General features: G+C 49.5%; 1 protein-coding gene across 1 annotated transcript in view; it reads right to left on the bottom strand.

The window, feature by feature from the left end:
• Positions 1-24,082, bottom strand: part of SLC1A7 (solute carrier family 1 member 7) — a gene marked incomplete at its 5' end in the record, with an annotated part of 47,014 nt that overhangs the window by 3,675 nt on the left and 19,257 nt on the right. Inside the window, 5 exons of the mRNA XM_081056790.1 lie at positions 1,847-2,080; positions 2,823-2,922; positions 6,122-6,344; positions 8,728-8,770; positions 18,176-18,391. Coding sequence (XP_080912916.1) covers positions 1,847-2,080; positions 2,823-2,922; positions 6,122-6,344; positions 8,728-8,770; positions 18,176-18,391 — 816 coding nt within the window. The remainder of the gene's footprint in view (positions 1-1,846; positions 2,081-2,822; positions 2,923-6,121; positions 6,345-8,727; positions 8,771-18,175; positions 18,392-24,082) is intronic.

The raw sequence follows: 24,082 nt of genomic DNA, 5'->3' as shown, positions 1-24,082 counted from the left end.
CAAAGTCACACAGCTGTGCCAAGCGTAGGTGAATGATTAACAGCAGGGCTCTGGGGCCAGACTCCTGGGGCTCAGAGTCTAGCCTCCTATGTACTAGCCAAGTGGTCCTGGCAGGCTTCCTTAACCTGTGTATGCCTCACTTTCCTTGTCCCAAACGATATCCAGATTACAGAGCTATTACATAGGAGGATTCAATGGCTAAGCTCTTAGAACAGTGTCTGACTCATCACAAGTACTCAAGCGGTGGTAGCTGCTGCTCCATGTTTCCCTGAAAATAAGACCTAGCTGGACCATCAGCTCTAATGTGTCTTTTTGGAGCAAAAGTAATATAAGACCCGGTATTTATATTATGTTGTATTGTATTGTATTGTATTATATTATATTATATTATATTATATTATATTATATTATAGGCCCAGTCTTATAGTAAAATAAGACCGGGTCTTATACTAATTTTTGCTCCAAAAGACGCATGAGAGCTGATGGTCCCGCTAGGTCTTATTTTCGGGGAAACACGGTATTACTGTGTTTGTTACTAGAGTTTCCAGTGGCAATGCTGGGACCGAAACTCAGGTTGGTGTGGTCCCAGAGCCCTTCCTCTCCCATAGGTCTCTACTGGGGAACCCCACTTCCACTTGCCAGAGCCTCCTATGAGCCCAGGTGTGCTGAGCCTGAGGCTGTGGTTCCTGCCAAGCTGAGCACTGCTGGCTCTGGCAGGGCTTGGCCGATGGCATGGTTGCCGGCAGCGGCTGGGCCTTCATTTTCCCTCTTCATCTTCTGGTTCCACCATGAGTGGATGTTCCTGGACAAGGCTTCTGGGGTTTTCCTCCCTGGGGCTCTGCTCTTCCTGATTGCTGCTTGAGGTGTTTCTGCTGTCAAGGGTGGGGTCATGTGGCTGTCAGGGAATGTCTGTGGTGGCCCTCATTCCCATTTTACAGGTTGGGAATCTGAGGTCCAGAGAAGAGAAGGCAGTAAAGGCTGGAGGGAGGAGCCAGGCTTTGGCAGCAGGGAAATGTGGGCTTCAGCTCAGGCAACTTCCTCCATGTGGAGCTTGACCACTCTTTGGGGGGACAACCATCTTTTCTTCACAGGTTTAGGTGTTCTAACTTCCTCCTCCTTGATTGACAGCCAGGTTCACATGAATCTAACTCCCTGGGCTCTTCTGCTCTCAGCTACAGTCTGGGATCCTTGCAGGCAGGTGCTACTTCATGCAGCCCAGACCAGCCTTCTTGCCCTTGGTGGGTTATCTCCATTAATCCCACAGCAACACTTCGAGGCAGAGGCTACAGTGATCTCCAGTCTGTACATGAGGAACTTGATGCCCAGGGAGGTGAAGTGACTTGTCAAGTGACAGCCACACAGCTAGTGGGCAACGGACCCATGATTCAAATCCCCATGGACTAGCGACACTCCCAAGATGATGGGGCATTCAGCCAAGATGTTCCAGCAACAATAGACAGGCAGAGTCCTAAAAAGCGCAGGGCCTGACATCAACAGAAGTACCATGTGGCAGCCAAAGGCCACAGCAATTACAGATTCATCACTCCTTAGCTCTCCCTGCCCCTGACGTGTGGAAAGTAACCACCATGTGGACTGAGTAAACCTGAGGGATGTGGGCAGTCAGGGGAGGGCAAGGCCTGGTAAAGGCTTTCTGCCATTTGGGCAGGTGGAGGCTCCAGCACTACATTTCTAAAATTGGTCTCATTGCTATCGCTACTTCCAAGTGGGTGAAGCGGGCTGTACTGACACTTCCGTGGTTCTATGGCTATGGACACATGACAGCTAGACAGATGGACGGAGTTCAGCCACCACCACACCCCCCGTCCTTTCTGCTGCCCAGGGCTACCTGGAGGAGGTGGCCAGTGCGATGAGCAGGGCCTGGAGGGTGCCTCGGATGAAGACGATGGGGTTCTTTTTGGTGATGAAGAAGTAGAGCGAGGGCAGGATGATGAGGCCATGAATCACGAGCCCGCACACCACCGTGACCGCGTAGTAGCCCAGCTTCTTTCCAACAGCCGTGGGGTCATCCATCTCCAGGATCTTGCCAGCGATGAGGAAAACAATGCCAAAGGGGAAGTACCTGGGGGGGGAGCAGGGCAGCTGGCTCCAGCACTAGCCAGGCGAGGGGCCCAGGCAGCCCTGCACTGCATCGCTGCCTGGCCTGACCCCCCTCAGACTGCTGCGGCTCCTGTGAGGACAAATGAGACTGTGCACCAAGGCACCCAGCACATGGCATCATTAAGGCCATCGCCATCAGCCAGCCCAGCCCTCACAACTTCTTGGCCTCTGCCTTCCCATCGAGTCCTCTGAGGAGAACCCCTGCCCTCAGCAAGCCCACACTCGGCCCGGCAATGCCACAACCTCCTTGCATGACCGTGGGCAGGCCTCTACATTTCCCCATCTGAACTGTGCAAGGTTGGACTAGAAGATTCCTAAGGTCTGAGCTCTGAACCAAGGAGGGGCAGCTGGTTCTCAGTTCCAGTTTCCTTTCTCCAAAAGCTGAGCTGATGAGCTTCATGTGATGGGGAAACTGGGCCAGGAGAGCAGGGCCAGGCTTAGCTCTTAGCTCCCTTCCAGTGGGCCTGACTGGGCCAGAAGTGGCAGGCCCAGGGCTGGAACTAGGCTTGGTCACGGCTGGGCTATCCAGGGGAGCACATGTAGCTCTGGAGGCCCCAGACCAGGGCTCAGCCTCCTGTGCAACTTTTTGCTCACTCCTAGGAGAGCAGAGGATGGGAGCATGGAGCCCCTCCATTCACCCAGGGCAGGGCTAGAAGAGGGTGGAGCGGAGTAGAAGAGGACATCCCAACTCCGATGAGTCTTACCACACAGCTACTGCCACGATCTTCATGACAGACTCATTGAGGCACTGGCAGAAGCTGACCAGGGGGGCTCCACTGTCACCCATGCGGCCCAGCATGATGCCTGTGGAGGCAGGGACACATGAGCAAATAACAGATTGCACAGAGGGGAAGGCATGAGTGATGCCTGTACATGCTGACACCCTCTGGTCAGGGATCTTGCCGTTGGCTGACTTCCCAGCAGCCTCTGAGGCACCCATGCTTCCCCTCCACTCTCTCCTCACTTTCTCATCAGCCTCCCACCCTGGGCCAGGGCAGTGACCTCACAATATGGCTCTCATCTCTTCCTCCTCTCTAATCCATTCTCCACACAGCAGCAAGTGTCATCTTCTTAAGATAAAAATGCTCCCGGCCAAACATCCCTTCCAGCTTTCCCAAGCATTTAGACCGTAACCAAGCTCCCCACTGCCCCAGGCGCCACTTGATCAGACCCTATCTATACCTCCCACCTCCGTCTGGCCCTGTTCTTCCCTTCCTCACTATTCCTCAGCATCACTGGCCTTCTTCACATTTCTAGACTGCGTCAGGCTCTTCACTGCCCCAGGACCTTTGCCCATGTGCTTCTCCATGCCTGAAACATGGCCACCCAGCTCGGCACATGGCTTGAGCACCCATCCCCTCTCCCCTTGGCAAATTCTCAATTTTTTTCATGTCTGTTTCATCCCTTTCTGTTCCCTTCATATCACCTATTACAACTTGTAACTTATTTTCCAGTTATATTTTTCTTTTTTTTTCTATCTCCTCCAACAGAAGGTTGCTTCCATGAGGGCAAGAACTATATCTCAGCTGGTAGGTGCTCAACAATAACCATTGGATGAATGAATGAACACCATCTTGTCATACACTTGGGTACTGAGGTCCTGGCCCCTCTGCATGCCTTGCATTTTGGTCAAGATGATAAAAGCCCCATTATCCATCATTGCCCATTCATCCATCCACCCATTTACTCGTCTCTCCAACAGATGTTACTGATTGACCACTCCAACAGATTTTACTAGCGGGAGTGCCACTCCCGCTAGTCACTGTGGTGGGATGTGGGGCTAAATGGAGAACAAGCCAGGACTGGCTCTGCCTGCATGGCGCTTACACCAATTGCTGGGCAGACATTAAACACTTACACATGAACAGTTACATAACTGCAGTAGGCTCAAAAGTTTAAGGAGTAACACAGGACACTGACCAGTCTGGGGATTGGGAAGACTTACCTGAGAATGGGATGTTTATACAGAGACCCCCCAAGTCCCACTCTCAAGGATGAGAAAGGTTCAGGGGAGAGAAAAGGGCAGGAAGTGGGAAAGTCCTCAGGGAGGCGTCTTCCAGGAGCCCAAAGGCAGTGTGGCTGGGGTAAGTGAGCAGGACCGAGAGAAGCCGGGAGGCAGGCTGGGCCAAATCACACAGAGCTCTGCAAGAGGTGTACAGTGTTTGGGCCCCTTTCCAAGTGCGGTGGAGCCACTGAAGGCTTTAAGCAGCGACTTTGTGACCCATGAGGAGGACACACCAGGACAGGGTACTCTTTAGGCAGCTCTTGCTGAAACCAGGTGTGGGGACAGAGTCCCAGAGAGCAGTTTCCAGGCTTTCAACCTCACGTGGAAAAGTGCTGGCTCGGGTAGTAGATGGCCGTCAGCTGTACCCAGTTAGCCATTGGCCACTAATATAACTGCTAGCAAGAGCAGATTGCAGTTAGCAAGGGATTGGTTGGTTGGTTGGCAGAGAAGCGGATTGTAGATTGCAGCTAGTAAGTGGGGTGAGTTGGTTGGTTGGTTGGTTGGTTGGTTGGTTGGTTGGTTGGTTGGTTGGCAGGTTGGCAAGCAGAGCAGATGGCGGATTGCGCTAGCAAATGGGGTTAGCAAACAGGGATGGCGGATTGCGGATCGTGTGGATCCTGCTTCCTGTGTCTTGCCCGGCTGCCAGCGAGACTAAGGTGCAGATAAGACCCCTCGTGAGGGTACACATGGTGGATGTTTACTTTTGTGTCTCGACCAGCCGCCAGCAAGAATATAGTAGTATGACTCCCCTATCTATGGCTCCGTGGGTGTTCCTTTTTGGCCTCTCCATATCCTGTGTTCTGGTGTGGGGAGCGGGACCAGAGACCCCGCAATAACAGGTGAGATGATATGGCTTTGAAGCAGGGTGGTGGCACTGGGCAGAGGGAAGTGCGGGGATTGGAGAGCGATTTCAGAGGCGACCTGACAGGATTTGGATGTGGGCTGAGGCAGAGGCCGAGGTAGAAAATGACCCCCAGATTTCTTGCACGAGCAACCAGAGGATGGTGGGCCTTTTTACTTGAGAAGAAAACCCTGTGGAGAAGTCAGGGAAGCAGGAGAGAACCTCTCAGGACCTTGCCTTGGGGTGATGAAGAAGGTTGATGCCAACTTTATCATAAGACTCATAATGACCCCTAGCATGACCTAGAAGGACAAGCTAGATTGTTCTGGATGGGTTAGGAGGTATCCACAAGGAGGAAGTGTTTTGTGTGTGTGTGTGTGTGTGTGTGTGTGTGTGTGTGTCTGGGGAGTGGGGTAGGGGGTGGGGCAGAGACATATCCATAGCTTTTATAGGATCTGAAGCTTAAGAAAAAGGGGCTGTCTTTAAGAAAATTAATACCAAATTAAAAAAAAAAAACACGGGCCTCAGGAGGGGTCTGTGCAAGTTAAGTTTCATCAGCTTCATGATAAGTAGTGTGTGACTGGGAGCCTTGGGGACCCAGAGAAGAGTAACAAAGGGGAGGGTGTGGTCAAGGAGAACAACTATGGGCCCCAAGAAAAGCACAGACAGGTCTGAGGAGAGAGGTAGCCAGTGAGAAGCCCTTGTGGTTGGGGATGGTGGGGGGAAGAACTTTAAATAAACAGTGATGACTGATAATTTTTAGATTTTTCCTGTTCTTTATTATAAACACTCCTACCTCCTGTTCCCTAGTATTCTCAGACCTCAGTAAAAAGTTCAGGAACAGGCTGCTGGGAGGGGCCAGAGGCATGGTCTTCTTTGAGGGAAAGTCCACAGTCCTGATGACAAACTAGCATCCAGGGATGAGGAATCCTCAGTGAGGAACCCTGGCTCCAACTGGGGGGAGGTCTGGAGACATCTCTCAGTAATGCGATGGGGACTGGTGCCACTCCACTAGATGGGAAAGGAAGGACCCACCTGGACAAATAGGGACTCCAGGTTATTCAGGTTGCTGGGTGCAGGGAGACAGGTACAGGGTCGGGTAGGCACAAGCAGGGACTGGCTCTCTGGCACTGTGGGGTGGGGTGGACAGCACATACCCATGGTGGCAGAGAACATGACGATGCCCAGCACGTTCATTCCATCGCTGGTGCCTGGCTCTGACTTGTAAATGACCTCGGGTGATGGGGTCAAGTCCAAGGCGAAGTTCTGAACACGAGAGCCATTCTCTTCTTGGACCTCGTAGATGAGGATCCGCCGAGAAGGGGCCTCCTCTGAGGCCACCTTGGGGGACTTGACAATGGGCGTCGTCTTGGTGCGGTACTGGTGGGCGACACCCCAACCAGGAAGGAGTCAGGGCCAATGTTGTTATAATATCAACAACACAAAAAACAATAACACCGTGGATGTGCATTTGTATCCACTCATAAACTATTTGATTGACAATAACCCTGTGAGGTAGGCAGGACAGGGATTATTATCAATATTTTACCAAAAAGAAAACTGATTCCTTCACCCATCTACACACTACCCAGCCATGCCTCTCTCTATTCCTTCTTCCCTCTTCTTCCTCCTAAAGCATCATTACACCCATCTGGGTCCCTCTCTAACCATCAGTCCATCTTTTATCCGAATTATCTATCCGGATAACTCTCCATTCACCCATCTATCCCTTCCAACCATTTATTATCCATCCTCCTAACAGCCAGCCAGCCCTGTCTTCCACTATAGAAACTTGGAACTTCTATTTGAAAAACTCAGCTTGCCCCAATCTTTCTTGGTGAGATGAGGTCCTAGCAGGGAAGAATTGAACCACTGAGCCACCTGTCTTTCCTCCTCTGCCTAGGTCATCCTTGGGTGTTTCCCTCTCATTCCTCAAGTACGAGGAACCCAAACAAAGGTATCTCCTATCCTCCCAACACCAATAAGGTAAGCCTTCTGGGGAGCAGGGAGGAACCACTAGGAAATATATGAGACCTAAAGTTCCTCTGTGCTTCTCTTTTCTCATCTGTAAAATGCGGGTCACAATAGTATCTACCTCATCAGATTAAATGAGACAATACAGGCATACCTCGCTTTATTGCATGTCACAGGTGTTGGGATTTTCCACACATGGAAGGCAAGTCCCTCTACCAGCAAAAAGATTCCAACTCACTTTATTGCGACACTAGTTTTATTATGGTGGTCTGGAACCATAACTGTACTATCTCCGCAATATGCCTGTATATGCAAAGTGCCTACAACAGTGCCTGACACAGGGTAAGCCTTATGTAACCATTATTGCTATTATAAGCACCACCACCACCACCACCACCACCATCATCATTCCAATATTGAACTCTCTGTACTGGGTTGGAGATACAAAAATGAACCAGACATGAATTCTGCTCTGAGAGCCTTGGTGATTTACTCTTCCTGAGAGTAAGACAGCTTCAACAAGGAAGGGGACATTTGATTTGGGTCTTGAAGGATGGGTAGGAGTTTGCCAAAAGACCATTCCAGGTCTTCCTAGTTATGAAGTTTTCTCTTTCTTTCTCACACCTTTAGTAATTTCCCATCACTGCTGGAAGAAAATCCAAACTTCCTAGGCCAGCATTCAGAGACTGACACTCTCTGGCTCGTTTCATAGTTAAAGGCCCAGAAGGTTCGGAAAGATAGAGTGATTCGCTCAAGGTTTCATAGCGCCTTATTTTGGAGCTTCCTCTCCAACCCTCAGCCACCTCTTTTGAATCCCCAGGCACAATGCAGGACCCAGCACAGAGAAGGGGGTCAGAAAATGCTTGTCGGATTGAGTAAACTAAACAGCCGACATTTTAGATGGAGAAAATAATTAGAAATTATTAGAAGTGCAGACAGAGATTGGTGTATGAGGATGTTTACCATAATTTCTAAAAGGACAAAACTTTGAAAACCACAAAAAGCACCACCTAAAGGGGATGGGTAAATAAATTACAGCCCAAATATTTGGCTTATCATCACAGATATTATATTTTAAAGAAAACACTTAATAACGGGAGAAAACGCTCATGCTATCATGGCAGTTGGAAAGAAAAGCAAGATGTACACTACACATGCACTATGATCCTACTTTTAGTTTTTAAAACATGCAGAGAAAAAAAGACTAGAAGCATACTGACTATTGCTAGGTGCTAGAACTAGAGATGATTTTTATTTTCTGTTTTATATGTGTTAGTATTTTCCTAATATTTTATAGTGAACATTACTACTATTCTTATTAGGGGGTAAAAGATTATTATTATTATTTTAAAGAGAAAACAGGCCTACAAGCAGACAAGTCTGGGTTTACCTACTAGGAGATGGTTTACTTGTGGTGTAACTTTGAGCAAATCCTTTAATCCTCTGAGCCTCAGTTTCCTCATCCAGGAGAGGGTCTAACCCTACTTGAGGGCAGGTTTTTGTGAAGACTGAGACTGTGAGTGTGTAAGCCCTGTGTAAACCTAGAGCAGAACAGCACTCGGGAAAATGGTGTTCTACCCTCACAGTTTTTCTTTGTGCAAAGCTAGAACCCAGGGCAGGATGGTGGCCAAGAGAGCGAAGCTCTAAGGATCTAGGTTGCCCCTCCTTCTCTCCCCTCTGGCATCCTGCCCCCCAGGACAGGGGGACTTGCTGAGTAAACCTGTCACTTCCCAGCTGGGCTCAGGCTGGCCCTGTCTGCCACCTCTCTATTGTCCAGTGACCCACTCACCTGTTTGAATGTGGCTTCCACCAGGTTGGCCGGGAACATGTTCCTGGAAGAGAGGAATTGAACAATTCTAGAGCCCAAGACAGGAGTGTCCTTGGGATCATCTGAACACCTCACTTGGCAATCAAGGCCCTCTATGACCCAACCCAAGCTCCCTCTGCAGTCTCACCTCCTCCCACCACCAGCCACTCCTACCCCCAGTACTTAAAGCTCCAACACCAACTGCATGCAGTCCCCTAAATATGCTGCATACTCTCCAGCTCTAGGCCTCTGTCCACGCTCTTCCTTCTGCCTGGAATGCCCTTCCTGCTTCTCTAACTCCTATTCCAATCAGAGGCTCCTATTCCAACTCCATGGCCCTTCCCTGGGGGTCACCTACGCTCCAGCCTGCTGCATTGTGACACTGGCTCACGGGTCTGTCTCCCCCACAGACTGACCTCTTGGAAGGTGGGACTTGGTCATTCATATCTTATCTGTGGTACCCAGCAATGGACCTGGTACATAAGTGGAATCATTATTTTTACTAATATTATTTTCATGAAGCTAAATAAAGGAGGAGGGTGTCTTGTCCTACCAGATACAAAAACATACTATAAAGATGTAACTGTAAAAAAACGGGAGATATGGACACAGCGGTCCATACAAAAACCAATAGTATGGAACTTGTAGCCTGGAAACAGAACCTAGGCCATCTAGATATTTCATATTAGACAAAAGTTTGCTTCACAAATCAGTGAAGAAAGGAAGAATTCTTTATGGAAAACTGGACTGCTGACCAACTATTCAGAAAAATGAGTTAGAGCCTTATTTGCACTTTGCATCAAAATAAATTCCAGATGGTTTAAAGAAATAAGTAATTTTAAAAATGAAACCATAAAAAGGTAGAAGAAAATATAGATTAACATTTTGTCAGCTCTCAGGATATGGAAGGACTCTCTAAGAACAAAATGAGCACTAAAAAATTAATAGATGATACTACATTTAAATTAAGAAGTTCCTAAGTGCAACATGGTATCCTGCATTGGATTCCAGGACAGAAAAAAAAGACATTAGTGGAAAAACTGGTGAAATCCAAATAAGGTCTGTCATTCAGTCCACTAGTGTGGTCCTAATTTAATTTCTTAGTTTGACAAATGTACCTTAGTTATGTAAGTTGGTAACATCAGGGGAAGCTGGGTCAAGGGGCTATGGGAATTCTGTACTATCTTTGCAACTTTTCTGTAAACTTAAAATTGTGCCAAAATCGCTAATAAAATGAAGAAGCAAAGACAGATTACAATACAAATAAAATTATAAAGCAAATGATAAACTGGGAAAACTGTATGACAAGATGTTAGGGTCCTAAATCCAGAAAGCGTTTTTTTGCGTTTTGTACTTATCTCGCTGTTTCCAGTATGTCTCCTCTCACTGGAACATGGGCTCCTTAAGGGTGGAGACCTCCACGCTGTTCACTGCGGTGTCCCCAGCTCCTACTAGAGTGCCTGGCACTTAACAGGCACTCAGGAAATTCGCTGTATAAATAAATGAACCCCCAAAACACTAATAGCCCAATAGAAAAATGATTGAAAATCATGAGTAGGCAATTGATTTCGCAAGAGAAGAAACGTAAGCAACCCCAAAAGCTGTTTTAAAATGTTTGCTTCATCAATAAATTAAAAACACGTCACCCATCAAGCTGGTAAACACTTTTTAAAATGGCAACACACAATGCCGAGGGACTGAGGTGACATGGGCGCCCTCCCATGTTCTGGCAGCAAGCTTTCTGCAAAACAATTTGCAATTCATACTGAGGATTTTAAAAGCGGTTTATCTTTTCTTTACAATCTGCGTCCAGGAACCTATTCTAAATCAGAGATGCTAACAAAGATTCTTGTTTCTGTACTTGCCCTTCCTTGAACTGGCCTCATGCTCACGCTGTGTCCCCTACCTGGGTCGCCCCTCCCCCTCATTCTCGTTCTTGGCAAATCTCTTTTCTTCTTTCAAGACTCAGCTCACACATACATGGAGTGATATATGTGAATGCCAGTGGGCATTATTTCTTAACTTGACTCTCTAGCAGCCACTGTTGGAAAGCAGAAACTATCACTTTTTTTCACTGCTGCTAAAATATAGGTTTAGTGTAAGCCCATGGCCAGAGGAAGAGGGCTTAGAATGAGCTACTGGGGCAGAAAACTGGGCGAGAATGGGCATGGCTTTTCCCACTAATTTTAGCTTCATTATCAGGGAGAGAAGTCGGGTCAGGAGCCGAGCTCTCAGAAGCCCAAAGGAGGCTCTTCCCCCAATGAGTGATAAGCAACGTTCTGCCACCAGAATAGCAACTGTCTGCAAGGGCTTTTGACATCAAGCAGACCTGAAGCACAGGTTGGGCACACAGTCTTCCAGAGTGCCGCGTTCCACCCGCCTTGGGTGCTCATGACCAGAATGGAGGATACCCACCCTGTACCGACTGGTAATAGTTTGAAAATCTCTCCTGGGTATATCTCCAGGAGGTGCGAGTGACTTACAAGGTGTTTTTCTAATGAAGCTTGGAAGGCTACATCAGCCTGAGCAGAATCTAAGGACATTCGTAAGGTCATAAGACACCAAATGGATCATACCTAGTATGTACATTTCTTTGCAGCTTCCTTTAAAATGTGTGCTGTGGCAGGGAATGCCAGTTGCCTACCCAGTCTCCATTCTCCCTCCTTCCTTCCTATTAATAATAGAAGCCCTGAGATGCAAGGACCAGCAGGTCCCTGCCACCAAATCCTGTTTCCTTTCTTGCCAAAAGGGTGGCCAATGATTTGTAACTGGGAGTCACTGGGTAGTGTTTCCTAGAAAACTCTTGAAAAGGCACCTACTCAGCTAGGAGCCCTTGGTCCTTTCCTCCACCTTTTTTCTCTTTGCCTGGAACATGGACATAATAGCTAGAGCGTCAGCAACCTTTTGAACTGTGAAGCACACTGATGACAAAAGCCAAGCCCTAAGATCGGTAAAGCACAGAGGTGGAGGGAGCCTACAATCCTGATGACCACGAACTGTCCACCTCTGCTTATTTGGTAGAAAACGCAAGCCTTTACCTTCCTTAAGCCTCTGCTGCTTCAGGTTTCTCTTAATTAGCAGCTAAAAGCAATTCCTGACTAATACACATGTACATACTAATTATCAATGAACTTATCCTACAGATTTTAATAAAGAATTATACCTTGGATTATTAAATGAGAAGATATACAACATTCTCTTTTTCTTTTAAACACCCATGGGAAGGCTTTTTGTCTGCTCCATGAAGCCTGTGCTCCTGGTGGCAGTTACATAAAATGAAGACGTGATGGGCCTGGGAGACATTAATAGCCATGACCACCGAGTACACACATACTCTGACCTGGGCCTCTGCACATCTCTCAGGGTACGGCCACAGTCCAGTGCACTCTTCTCATCTGTCTGTCCTAAGATGGAGAGACTTCTATTTGCTACCCCCCTCCCCACCTCCTCATTTGCTATTTATAAGTTCCCACTGTGACCGTTCCAAACTCACCCTAATTCCATGTCCCCAACCCAGGCCCCAAAGGTGGGAATTGTTCCTTTGCTAGCATAAATCCCAAGAGCTTCATCCAATCCCTGAGAGGGTAACTGGGAGCTTTAAATAGAGCCAAATCATTACTTAATCTCTCTGGTGTTTTAATAAGATTGGGGAAAAAAAGAAGCTCAGATTAGTGTTCCATTTGGGTTTTCTCTGTGAAGCTGCTCTCAGAGCAGATGTCAAGTTTTCTGCAGCCCCCACTTGGAGCCCTGGGAAATGAATTCATGTCTTGGAGAGTCATCCAGGGACACAGCCTGTTCTATCCTCTGGAATCATCTTTGAAAGATGGACGCATACCTTTCCCCCTCTTGAGGTGTGCTGTGGGCCTTATTTCCTTGTTCAATGGGCCCCCACATCTTTCTGCCTTTTCATTTGTCAGTTGCCAGTTCTCTGTCTTGGTCATCATGTTCTTGTTTTGTTTTCAACAGTTGATGAGCATCTGCTCTGGGCCAGAGAAAGAGTGAGGGGGTCTCTGGTACCCTCCTTGTCTGCACAGCCTGTCTGAATGTCAGAGCTAGAAAGGGCCTCAGAGAAGGGCTGTCCACTGCACTCTTCTCGTCTATCTGTCCAAGATGGAGAGACTTGTATTTGTTCCACTCCACCCTCCAGCTCCCAGCACAATGGCTTTGATTAGAGGTGGGCTGAATGGAACGGAAGTGACTGCATCCCCTTGTAGAGCATCCCCATGCCTCCAGCCACAACCTGTCCACTCCATCCAGCTCCAATCCTACCTTCCCAAACTCACCGCTTCTTATTTCTAAAGCGTAACATCCAGCCCCTCAGCCTGGAATCAAGGACTTCAAGGTTGAGCTCTGTACTGTCTTCCCAACCTCATCTCCTAGAAGCTCTTGCTCATGCTCCGTAGCCTCCTTGCTAATTTGGAATCCTTCGTGTTTCAGAACCACAAAGCTAGAAGGAAGCTTGAAAACCACTGGGGAAACTGAGGCCTGCAGAGTGGGACTGGCCTGCCCAGAGCCACACACTGACTTACTGGCAGAGCTGAGACAAGATCTCACGTCTCCAAGATTCTGGTGCCATGTCCCAGGAAGCGTGTATCTCCCCCTGCAGCCCTGTTCTCTGACTAAGAAACAATGACAGGCTGTCCAACCACCCAGCCTTGCAAAACAACTTGCTTCGGGGTTGAGAGTGACTAGGGGAAAAGGCTCAAACCAGAAGGATCAATTTTCACCACGCGAAAAGGAACCGAGAGCAGGAGCTGCTCCTGGAACATTTGACTCTGACACGTGTGCTCGATCCAGAGCCTCAGCCCCTGAGCAGTGGTGGGAGGGCGGGGCTCCCCGAGAACCAACAACTCCTTCCACCACGAGGAAAGGCTGTTTCAAATCATAGAATCCAAGAAATGATGAATCATAGTCACCAAATCTTAGAAATAATGGATCTTAGAAGTAAGGCTTTTCAAAATTCCTCTTCCCTTGGCTTCCACGACATCTGGCCTCCTGGTTCGCCTCCGAGCCCTCAGCGCGCTCCTGCTTCACCAGCTCTGCAGCCCCCCATGGTGGCTGTGGGCCACGGCTCACCCGGCTTCTGCGCCGCATGCTCAGCACAGCCCCTCTGGACCAGTCCCGCTCCTCCCATGCCTTCAAACCCTAACTTCACCGATGACCCTTACATCCCATGTGTAGGGACAGAGTCCCAGAGAGCAGTTTCCAGGCTCTCGGCCTCACGTGAAAGGTGCTGGCTCAGTGGTAGATGGCCATCAGCTGTAATCAGATGGCCATCCGCTGTGGCTTAGTGGCCATCAGCTGTTAGCCATTAGCCACTAATATAACTGCTGTGGCTACACTAGGGGGTGGGTTGGTTGATTGGCAGAGAAGCGGACAGCAGTTTGGGGATCATGTAGCTCCTGCTTCCTGTGTCTCCAACCCAGCCTCCAGCAAGAACATAGTGGTATGACTCCCCTACCTATGGCTCTGTGGGTGTTCCTTTTTGGCCTCACCATATGCTGCGTTCTCGTGCGGGGAGCGGGAGCTGAATGCCTGCATGACACCATGTATGCATTCAGCAAACACTTAGCTCTTCCTCTCTGCCCAGTGCTGTTCTAGGCTCCAGGATACAGCAGGGAACATGTTTTTAAAGAACTAGCCCTCCTGGAGCATATTTTGTTCCAGTAGGGGAAACAGAGAAATAAAGAAATACATAGACATGATAATGTCACGTCATAATAAAGGCGATGAGGAGAGAGTGACAGAGGCTGGGAGGCCCCTTTGAAGAGGTGACACAGAGCAGAAGTGTAAGTGAAGTGAGCGAAAAAGCAATGTGCACCATGTAGGCAGAGGCAGCGATGAGGACAAGGTGCTCAGGACCTTAACGACATCTGGAGGAATGGCATGGAGCCCAGCGTGGCTGGAGCGAGGGGACAGAGAGGTGGAGAGGGGGCGGAGGCTGACCTCTGTGTGGTGGGGGGGATCATGAAGGGCCAGTAGGCCATAGTGAACACTGGATTTTGACAACTTGTAATGGGTTGTGGGCAGGCTTTTTTTAAAGGATCCTTCTGGCTTCTGTGTTGAGAACAAACTGTGGGGAAGCAGAGAGAAAGAATGGTGACCTTGTTGGAAGTGATGGTGGTCTGGGCGATGATGGGAATGGCAGAAGGTGACAGAAGGGTTAAGGTTTGATATATTATTTTGAAGGTAAATCTGCCAGAATTTGCCGACGAATTAGATGTAAGACATGAGAGACATCAGACCAAGATGGGCAGGACTGAGCAAAGATTTATGAGGAAAAACCAGTTTAGCTTTGGATGTGTTAATTTTGAGATGCCTTTACACAACTGTATATGAGAATCGGAAGTGCAGGTTAGAGGTTTCCAGGCTGGAAATAACATTTGACAGTGTCAGAGTACAGAAAGTTCTCAACATCATGGTACTGAATAAAACCACCAGGCAAGTAAGTGTAAATATAACAAACCCTGCCTGGGTCTCTCTTTCTGTGTCTCTATGTGCGTGAGAACCATACAGTGGGAACAAAATTGCAAGTATTTTTGTGATCCTTAATTCATCACACACCTCAAGGATAAAAGAGAACCTAAAGAATAGAGAAAATGGAGGGAATGGTAGATTAATTACATTGATGGCCCCATTAATGAAAGCCCTTTGCCTTATAACATTGTGGTCCCCTCCCACCCTGAGTCTGGGCTTGGTCTGTTGCTTTGGCCAACAGGATGTTAGCTCACTTGACAAAAGCAGAGACTTGGAAAAACATTTGCATGTTTCTATTTTCTCTCTTGTTCCTCTACCTTCATCATAAGAATATGCCCAGGCTAGCCCTGTCACCACCATTTAATAAATCCGGGTTGGCCTGCTGGGGGATGAGAGCACAAGGAGCACAGCTGAATGAACTCAGCTTAGATCAGCTGCCCCCCAGTTGAGTGACAAGCTGCCTGCAAATACATGAGTGAGCTCAGTTGAGCCCAGTCTGAATCAACAGAACCTTCCAGCTGACCTATAGACTTGTGGTTGTTATTTTAAACCACTAAATCTTGGCTTGTTACACAGCAATAAGTAACTGATATAGAGGGTAAGAGTTTCTTGAGAGAGAGAGAGAGACGGGGAGTGGTGGGGTACTGTGGTGGGCATTGATCCTGATAGGGGAGGATAGGAGTGCTCCCCAACTTTAAGCCAAGAGAACTATTCAGAGGCCTTAGCTGTGTCCCTTAGGATTTGAGGAGTGTAGCGCCTGGTGCCTGACTCATGTCCGAAGGCCCTGGGAAAGGCCTGCACTTCCAGCAATAATATATGTGTTTCCCATGGGCCAATGTGGACCTTGTAGAAGGGACCAAGCCTAAGAGGATCACCCAGGGGTGTGAGCTGATCCCAGCAGAGGAACTGACCAGAGGTCAGGCCTGAGAAGGGCGTTGTAAGCAGCCAGATCGAGCATGGATAGCCCGAGTCAGGGGAATAACACCAGTAACAGGAGGGGCTCCAAAGAACCCACAAAAGAACCCCTGAAGAAATACAACCAGGGAGTACCTCCCCCAGCTCACTCCACCACCAGTGGAAGAGGACCTTTTAGCTCACTCCCTCTCCTCTCCACTGCTCCAACCTCGGTGCTAGCAACAGGGGAGTAGGTGGAGTAAGAAAAAGAGAAAAACCTGCTATGATCTTCTTTCTACTCCAGGTTTCCAAGTTTGAACAGATGCAAAAGTCTAGGACAAGATTCAATTTAAACTGGATGAGTCTGAAGTTTTAATATTAGACTACAATAGATTTCTTATATCGGAATTGGCAAAAAAAAAAAAATGGGAGGGACTAGAAGGAGTCCACAGAGCAAGTTTGATGGGAGGGGTCCTATTGAGCCCAATAAACCGTTTCCAATGTGGTGCTTCCCCAGGCTCTGTCCCTGCCCTGCTCTCCGCACCCACAAGGTGCTGGGAGACCCCTCTGCCATCAAGTCCTACCCAACACCTCTACCCTGCTGATTTCCCACCATCCTTCTCGAGGTCAGATTCTCCTGCAAGATTCAGATCCCCTAGCCAACCATCAGCTGACATCTCCCCCAGGATGTCTGCACCAGTTCTGGCCCCACACTGCCATCCACAAGGGGGCTCCGACCAGAAACCTTTAAGCCATCACCACCACCACCTTCTCCACCCTCCCCTCCATGTTGCCTGCCTGCTGCTGATTTCACCTCTTGAGCAGCCCTTCAGTCTGCTGGCTTCCCTCGTGCCCATGGCCACCACCCTGGCCGAGTCCCTGCCTCTGTCTTCCCCTCCTACCATGTCCCCCTTTCCTACTCTGGCAGCCAAAGTGAGCCTTCTGAATTGGATCATGCCACTCTCATGTTTAAAACCCATTTCCTGTGTGGCCTTTAGGATAAAACGCAATTTTTGGCCTGGTTCACAATGCTCTTCATGGTCTGGCCCCACCAACTTCTCTCGCGATTGTCCACTCCCCACTCACACCTCGTGCCCCAGTCGTGTCGAATGGATTAGGATTTCTCCCCACAACATTCCCTCTCAACTCAGGACCTTAGCACAGCTGTTGCCCTCGCTGCCTTCCCTGCCCTCCCACTCATCCCATCCTTTACAGCAGCAGCTTGGCCTCCTCTGACCCTGCTCCTTGCCCCAGCCCCAACGCCTTGTTCCCCCCTCACCGCCCCACCCCATGTTGTCTCTGTGTATTCATGGGCCTTTCTGTCCTCTAGAATTAGGGCCAGGTCTGAGTGTCCTGGTGCAGGGCCAGCATTGGTGAGGGAGCCAGACAGGAGAGGGGGTGGCCTGTAGAGAGTCTGGGGAAGGGGGACTCAGAGGTGGACATATTGCAGGGTCTACAGCACTTTCCTGGGAGGAGGACTCAGGTCTGTGAAACATGGATAGCAGAGCCCACGTGGCTCAGGTAGGGACTCTGCAGGGCAAAAAGCACTGCCCTTGGAGTCAGACAGGCTGGGTTGAATCCTGGCTCCATGACCTACCTACCTGCTGGATGACCCTGGAAAAGTCGCATCATCTCTTTGAGCCTTATACCCTCATCTGTAAAAAGGGGACCAAGAAGGCAAAGGAGGTGGAGGGAACCAGTGACTGCTGGTCTTCCATCTGAGAGGCTGGGTGCACACAAGCAGGCTCAGTCAGTCAGTAAACACTCACTGTCACCTACTCTGCCAGGTGGTGTGCTGGGGCTGGGCTCCCATAGGAGCAGGTCCTGGTTCGACCCTTGAGGGGCTCCCAGATTGATGGGGCGACAGTGCATGGTGAGCCCATCCATGGGAACACAGGGGCTAAGGGAGTAAGAATGGCGTCTGTGGCTGCCCCTTTGTTACCACGAGTAATCAAGAGCAGACTCTGAGCACCTCCTCCCCACACCCAATCCTGCCCGCTGGTAGACATGTGGGGCAGCCCATGGCGTTCCCAAACAGAGTGTCAGTAGTGAGGGTTACCGTATGAGGTCCAGCAGGGCGTCAGCTGAGCTCATGATGGGCTTCCCACTCTGCTCCGTTGTCTCCTTCTGGGCTGCGCCCCCCGGGTGAATGATGGAGACCATGATGATCCCCACGATGACTGCCACGAAGGTGGTCCACAGGTAGTATGCCACAGTGAGTACGCCCAGGCGGCTGGAGGTCTTGGCATCCAGGGAGGCGAGGCCGGACATCAGACTGGGAGGGCGATGTGGGGCAGGGTCCGTGGGTGGGGCAGGTACCCTGAACGTCCCCACTCTCACCACCCTCCTGGCTCTCCCCAGCACCTCCACAGTGCTCCAGGGAAGGCACAGGCACAGGCATCCCTCCCGGTCATCCAGTGCTCATGGCCCCTTCTAGCCTCTCTTTGTGCTCTGCTCGCTCTCCCATGCCAAAGGTCACCAGCCAAGCCCGTTCACATCTCTAAGACTTTCCCCTGTGCTGTTTCCATTGTTCGATATCTCTTATCAGCTTCTGTCATTTGCCTAATTTCTACCCACTAGGTTAAAACCTCTTTGGTGAAATCTTTTGGGCTACCTCCCTCTTCCGCAGAGTGAGGAGGCCATCTGGAGCTCCTACGGCCCTCTTTCACACTCCTCTTATCATTAGACTACCCATGGGCAGCATCCAGCCTCATCTCTGTCATGGCCTTGGTTGTCACTATCTGTTTACCTGTCTGTCTCGTCAGACTGAGGACATGTGAGAAGAGGGAGAGGTCTGACTTCTCTGTGGGTCCCCAGTGCCCAGCATGAGCTCTCGTTGCCACCACCAAGCAGGTGGTTACTGCACACTTGCTGAATGAACTAATGAATGGGAGTGAGTGAGTGAGTGAATCAGAAACCTGGGCTGGGAGTTGGTGACCTGGGTCCTATTCCTAGCTCTGCCTATTGCCTACGTGGCTACAGGCAAGAGTCACTCCCCCATCTTTGGGCCTCAGGATCTCCATCTATAAAATGGGGCCATGGTTAGAGTTTTCCCTGAGAGGGGCTACCCTGCGGCCATCCTGGGTTAGTGCCCAGGCCTTGACTCCCTCTCAGGGAGGCTGTGCGGAGGGGGCTTAAGGGTCTCTCTCCTCTGGGTCCTCCCCACCCCTGCCCACCTGGACCTGGACTCTGCCCATCAGTGCAGGTCAGCCTGGAGCTACTCTTCTCATAACGGTGGGAAGAGAGGAGGGAGGAGTGGGAGTGAGAGATTAATTAAGGAGATGCTCAGTGCTTTGCTTTGCTGCCAAAAGGAATTTTCCCTAAAGCCCTTTCATTCTTTCAGATAAAGGAAGTATTTGTCTGGTTTTAATCATGTAAACAAGAACGGGTAATCCCTCCCTTTCCACAGTTCACCTAATCTTTAGACTACGCAGGCAGCGTCCAGAATGAGGCTGAGCACAACTGTCTCTCCCCTTCCCCAGGCTGCAGCTGCTGCCTGGGAGTGCCCTGCTCTTCTCTGTTCACTGTAGCAAAGGCTCACTCTTCCGTTTAGATACAGTTTAAGTCTCCTCCTCCAGGAAACCTTCCCTGACTATCAGGAAAGGTTAAGGCCCCTTCTCTGGTAGTCAGCCCCTGTACTCCCCTCTGTCCCAGCTCCACCTCACTAAATTGCTGACTGTTTATTGAAAGTACCTCTAGGACTGAGCCTGGGGTCTGATTCAATGCTGGGTCCACGGAGCCAGGCACAGGACCCTGCCAGAGTGCAGCTTGGTAGCAGTTTGCTGAATGAAAGAGTGAATGAATGAATGAATGAATGATTGAGTCAATGTTTACAATCTCCGTTCTTCCCTGTCTGCCAGGACACCATATGTTAGATAGGATTAGGGTGGGTCTCAGTCATAAATCCTGAAGTGCTTATAATGAGACTGTGTGGCCAGGGGAAATGGGGGAGTGCCTGGTGATCTTTACCCGTGAGAGAGATTGTCCCCACACCAAGGCTAGCACATCAGCCCAGGGCCAAACTGTCCTGTGACCACAACAGAACCCCCCACAGCCATGTTCAACTACTTTAGGCCACAGGCAGCCATGCCCTAAGAGGAGGGCCTGCCCAGTTCACATCAGTGGCCAGCTGGACCAGAACTCAGACCCCAACTCCTCCTTCATTCATGTCCACTCTGTGCCATGCCGTGTGCCCACACAAAGAAACCAGAATTAGTCCCTGATCTCAAGTAGCTCTTGGTCTGCAGGGGCGTGGGAACAGAGACAGACACAGATACTGGGGACACAAGTGGATTCAAGTAACCAGTAAACAAGGTGGGCACATCAGTACCATAAGGGAGGGGATAAGGACGTGCTATCTGTATTCAGAGGAGAGAGGGATCACTTCTAGCTACGAGAATCAGGAAGGGCTTCCTGGAGGAGGGGACATTTGAATTGGTTCTTGGAGGATTTGGAGATGGGCAGATGTGCCAGGCAGTGGTTAAGTGTGGGGACACTGCTGTTTAATGTGGTCAGAGCTCAGGTCATGTTTGAGGCATTGTGATATGTAAGGCAGAAATGAGGCTGAACTCAGGAGTGTAGTGGCCTTGAGTGCCAGGCCAAAGGGGGCACAGGATAAAGTGGGGTCCAGCACAATTCATCTAGCAGAATTTGCTAGATGTCTGAGAAGGGAGAGCTAAGAATTCCGAAGATCTGAGAATATCAAAGTAAACCAAGTATACTGGGAGGGTCTCTGAAGTGGGACTTACAAGAGCAAAAACCTGGGACCAACTTAAGAAATCATGAATGCCGAGTATTAAGGGGTCTGGCATATCCACACAATGGAGTTCTGAGCAGCCGTTAGAAGTGATGATCTCATCAGCAAGATGTTGCTATTTGATGTTAAGTGGAGAAAACAAGGTACAAGATAATTTGCAGCTCTGAAGGGAGCCCTGGAACTCCTCTGCCAGAAATTCCTCTCCAGGTTTGCAGTCCACACACACAGATGTGCTTGAGGGATTGTGCAGGAGAGGGGTGCAGATGAAAATCAGATTTCAGAAAGGGGCCCAGAGCCTCTCAGAAGGTCACCCCGAGGAAGAAGAGGTCTAACAAGCGGGTGGCGGCAATTCAGGGACAGAACTGGATTGGGAAGGGAGGGAGTGCAGGTTCTAGATATAGCAAGAGAGGGCCCTTGACCTAGGGGCTCTGGAAAGGAGAAGGCTGATGGATAAAAGGGAAAGTATTCCATCACTTGGGACCCAAGCAGTTCCACTCTGGAACCTCCCTCCCTCCCCACAAAAGGGAAAGGGTTTCCCTACTGACTGAAGAGAGAGGTGATTAGCAGAGATGGGAGCAGGTAGGAAGGGAATTTCTGGCAATAGATGACAGAACAGACCATCCCCTCTCCAGTCTTGTGCTGGCAGTGCCAGGGTGACCACAGGAGATGGCAGAGGCCAAGAAGAATGGGAGCTAAGTATGGGGAGGGCCTGGATTCCGTGTGAGACAACAGCCACTCTGGAACTTACAGTAATAAGAAAGGAGATTCAATGTCCTGCCGTTTGGCTGAGAGGGGCTCCTTGAGGCCCCCGACTTTCAGGCCAAACTGTTAAAGTGACCTTTCTGAAAACCTAAAGCCAGGTAGGGTAGTTTGCAGGGAGTATTATGTCACATAGACACGCATAGAAAAAAATTTTAGAAAGTTTAACAGTAGCTCTCTTAGGGTGGTGGGATTATGGGTAATTTCTGGTTTGTTTTTAACGTTTTTCGCATTCTCTGTCGTTTGTAGAATGAGCATGTCTTGCTTGTATGATGGAAAACACATCCCCTTGAGTACCCTGCAGCCACGGAAACCACAATTTGTCTGGAGCTTAACTGTCCCCAAACTCCACCTAATTTGATCCTTAACATTCTAAGTCAGTGCTGCCCTATACAATTATAATGTGAGCCACGTTTGTAATTCTGAATTTTCTAGTAGTCAAATTAAAAAAAGGAAAACAAAACAGGTGAAATTCGTTTTTGGTGAGATTAATTTTAATAATACTTTATTTAACCCAGTGTATTCAAAATATTGTCATTTCAATGTGAAATCAATAGAAAAATTTTTATAAAAACTGCTTGGCTTTTCAATGTTAATTCAATTTTTTAGAAAGTTCAGTTCCTCTGTTGTACTGGCCACATTTCAAGGGTTCAGTAGACACTTATGACTAGTAAGTACCTCACCGGACTGTGCAGTTTGAGTTACAGACAAGGAAAATACAGCTCAGGGGATGGAGATAATTGGCCAAGCTACCCAGCTGGTTAGCTGTAGACTCAAGACTGGAACAGGGGGTTCCTTCTCATACGCAGAGTGCATTTCTGTGGTACAGACCTGGTTTAACTCTTAGGTAAGAAAAAAGGTCTTCTGGTTTGGGCCGACCATGATTTTAATGTGCCTCCGTCCATGTAATGCCTCTTTGGTTCAACTCTCAGAGTGCATGCCCTGCCCCATGGTGACAGCCCTCAGATTTGTGGTGGTAAACTCCCCATCTTTGCAGGTCTCCAAGTGGAGCCTGAATGACCACTTGTTGGGATGCTAGGTCAAAGCTTCCCGATGAGTGGGAGGTTCCATGAGGATGATCTCAATGTCCCTTCTGGCTCTGTGATTTATGGTGAGGGGAGAATAGGTACCTTTCCTCCCCAACTCCCAGCATGGCTGGGAGCTTCTGGGAGCCCCCACCCCATCCTTGAGGACCCTGGGAAAGAGCCTCAGGAAGCCCAGAAGTCTGGGCTCTCTCCCAAGCCATCTGGCCACAACCCAGAGCCCAGATACTGGGGTTCAGAGATTGTGGTGATTGTAGAGGAGGCTGGGCTCCAGGGCCCAGGCTGTTTTAATCTGGTAACTGCCCCACTTGCAGGGGTAGGGGAAAGGGAGGCAGCAGGTGCCAAGCTCCTCATGGAGGGAGAAAAGGCTGCTTGCTGACTCTCACCTTGTTTCTACACCAGCCCTGAGGTGGGTATTGTGACCCCATCTAATACTCAGAGGTACCCATTGCTGCCTGCACACTTCACTTTGGAGGGCAGACAGGCTACTCAGACTGCTGGGTATCCCTCCCTGTTTGAAGTCCTTCGTGGCTCCCCATTGCCCTCAGGGACTGGGCACCCTCCTTTATGGCCTCAGGTCACTACCCTCCTCCTCACTGGTGCTGCTCTTGCCACCCAGTTTCCCCGCTGTTCCTTGAACCACTTGTGTACTAGCTGTTCCTTCAGCCTGGAACTCTCTATCCCCCACCCCATACACACCTCCTCACATTTTCACTTGCCCTTTCCAAGGTCAGTTTAGGTATCACGTCCTCCAGGAAGCCTTCCCTAACAGCCATTTCGCCCTCCTCCCAAGGGCATCCTGTGCTTTCCAGTTTGTTACAAGGCATTCTGCCGGTAATCCCACCCCTGAATCCCCAAGGCCAAACCCAGCTCTGGCACACGATGGTTTCTTGTGCGAATGAGTCTAGGTTTAGAATAGTGCCTGGGACGTAATAAGTATTCAAAACATTCCAGTTCTTAGCATTGGCTCCGTGATGTCATCGTCTGCCCAGCTGCTCCAGCAGGCTGTGAGCTCCTCCAGGGAAGGGCTGAATCTGGCTCAGTTCTAGGTCCTCAGAGCCCAGGGCTTGGCCTAGCCTGGGTGCATGTTTGCTGATCCGTATGATGTTAAGCCATAGTGGAATTGTAGACTAGATTTTTAAAAGGATGACTTGGAAGCTCTGATGCCCACGGGCACCCATCGTGAGTTCCCTGAGAACAAGTCACTTGGACCAGCTTTGGTCCCCTTACCTGATTTGGGGGAAGGGGGGAATACCCCTGGCATTGTGTGTCTGTGTGACATTGAGGCGGTTGACACCAGAACTTTGGGGAACAGATGGGAACTTTGGGGAATGACTACCTTAGGCAGTGCCCTCTTCTGAGTGAAAAGAACTTGATAGGGTCTCCGGAGGTGTACTTCTGGCCTCTG

The sequence above is a fragment of the Rhinolophus hipposideros genome (assembly GCF_964194185.1).
Source record: "Rhinolophus hipposideros genome assembly, chromosome: 8".
NCBI lineage: Eukaryota > Metazoa > Chordata > Mammalia > Chiroptera > Rhinolophidae > Rhinolophus > Rhinolophus hipposideros.
The sequence above is the reverse complement of the archived record's forward strand: the minus strand, read 5'-3'. Positions and strand labels throughout refer to the sequence as shown.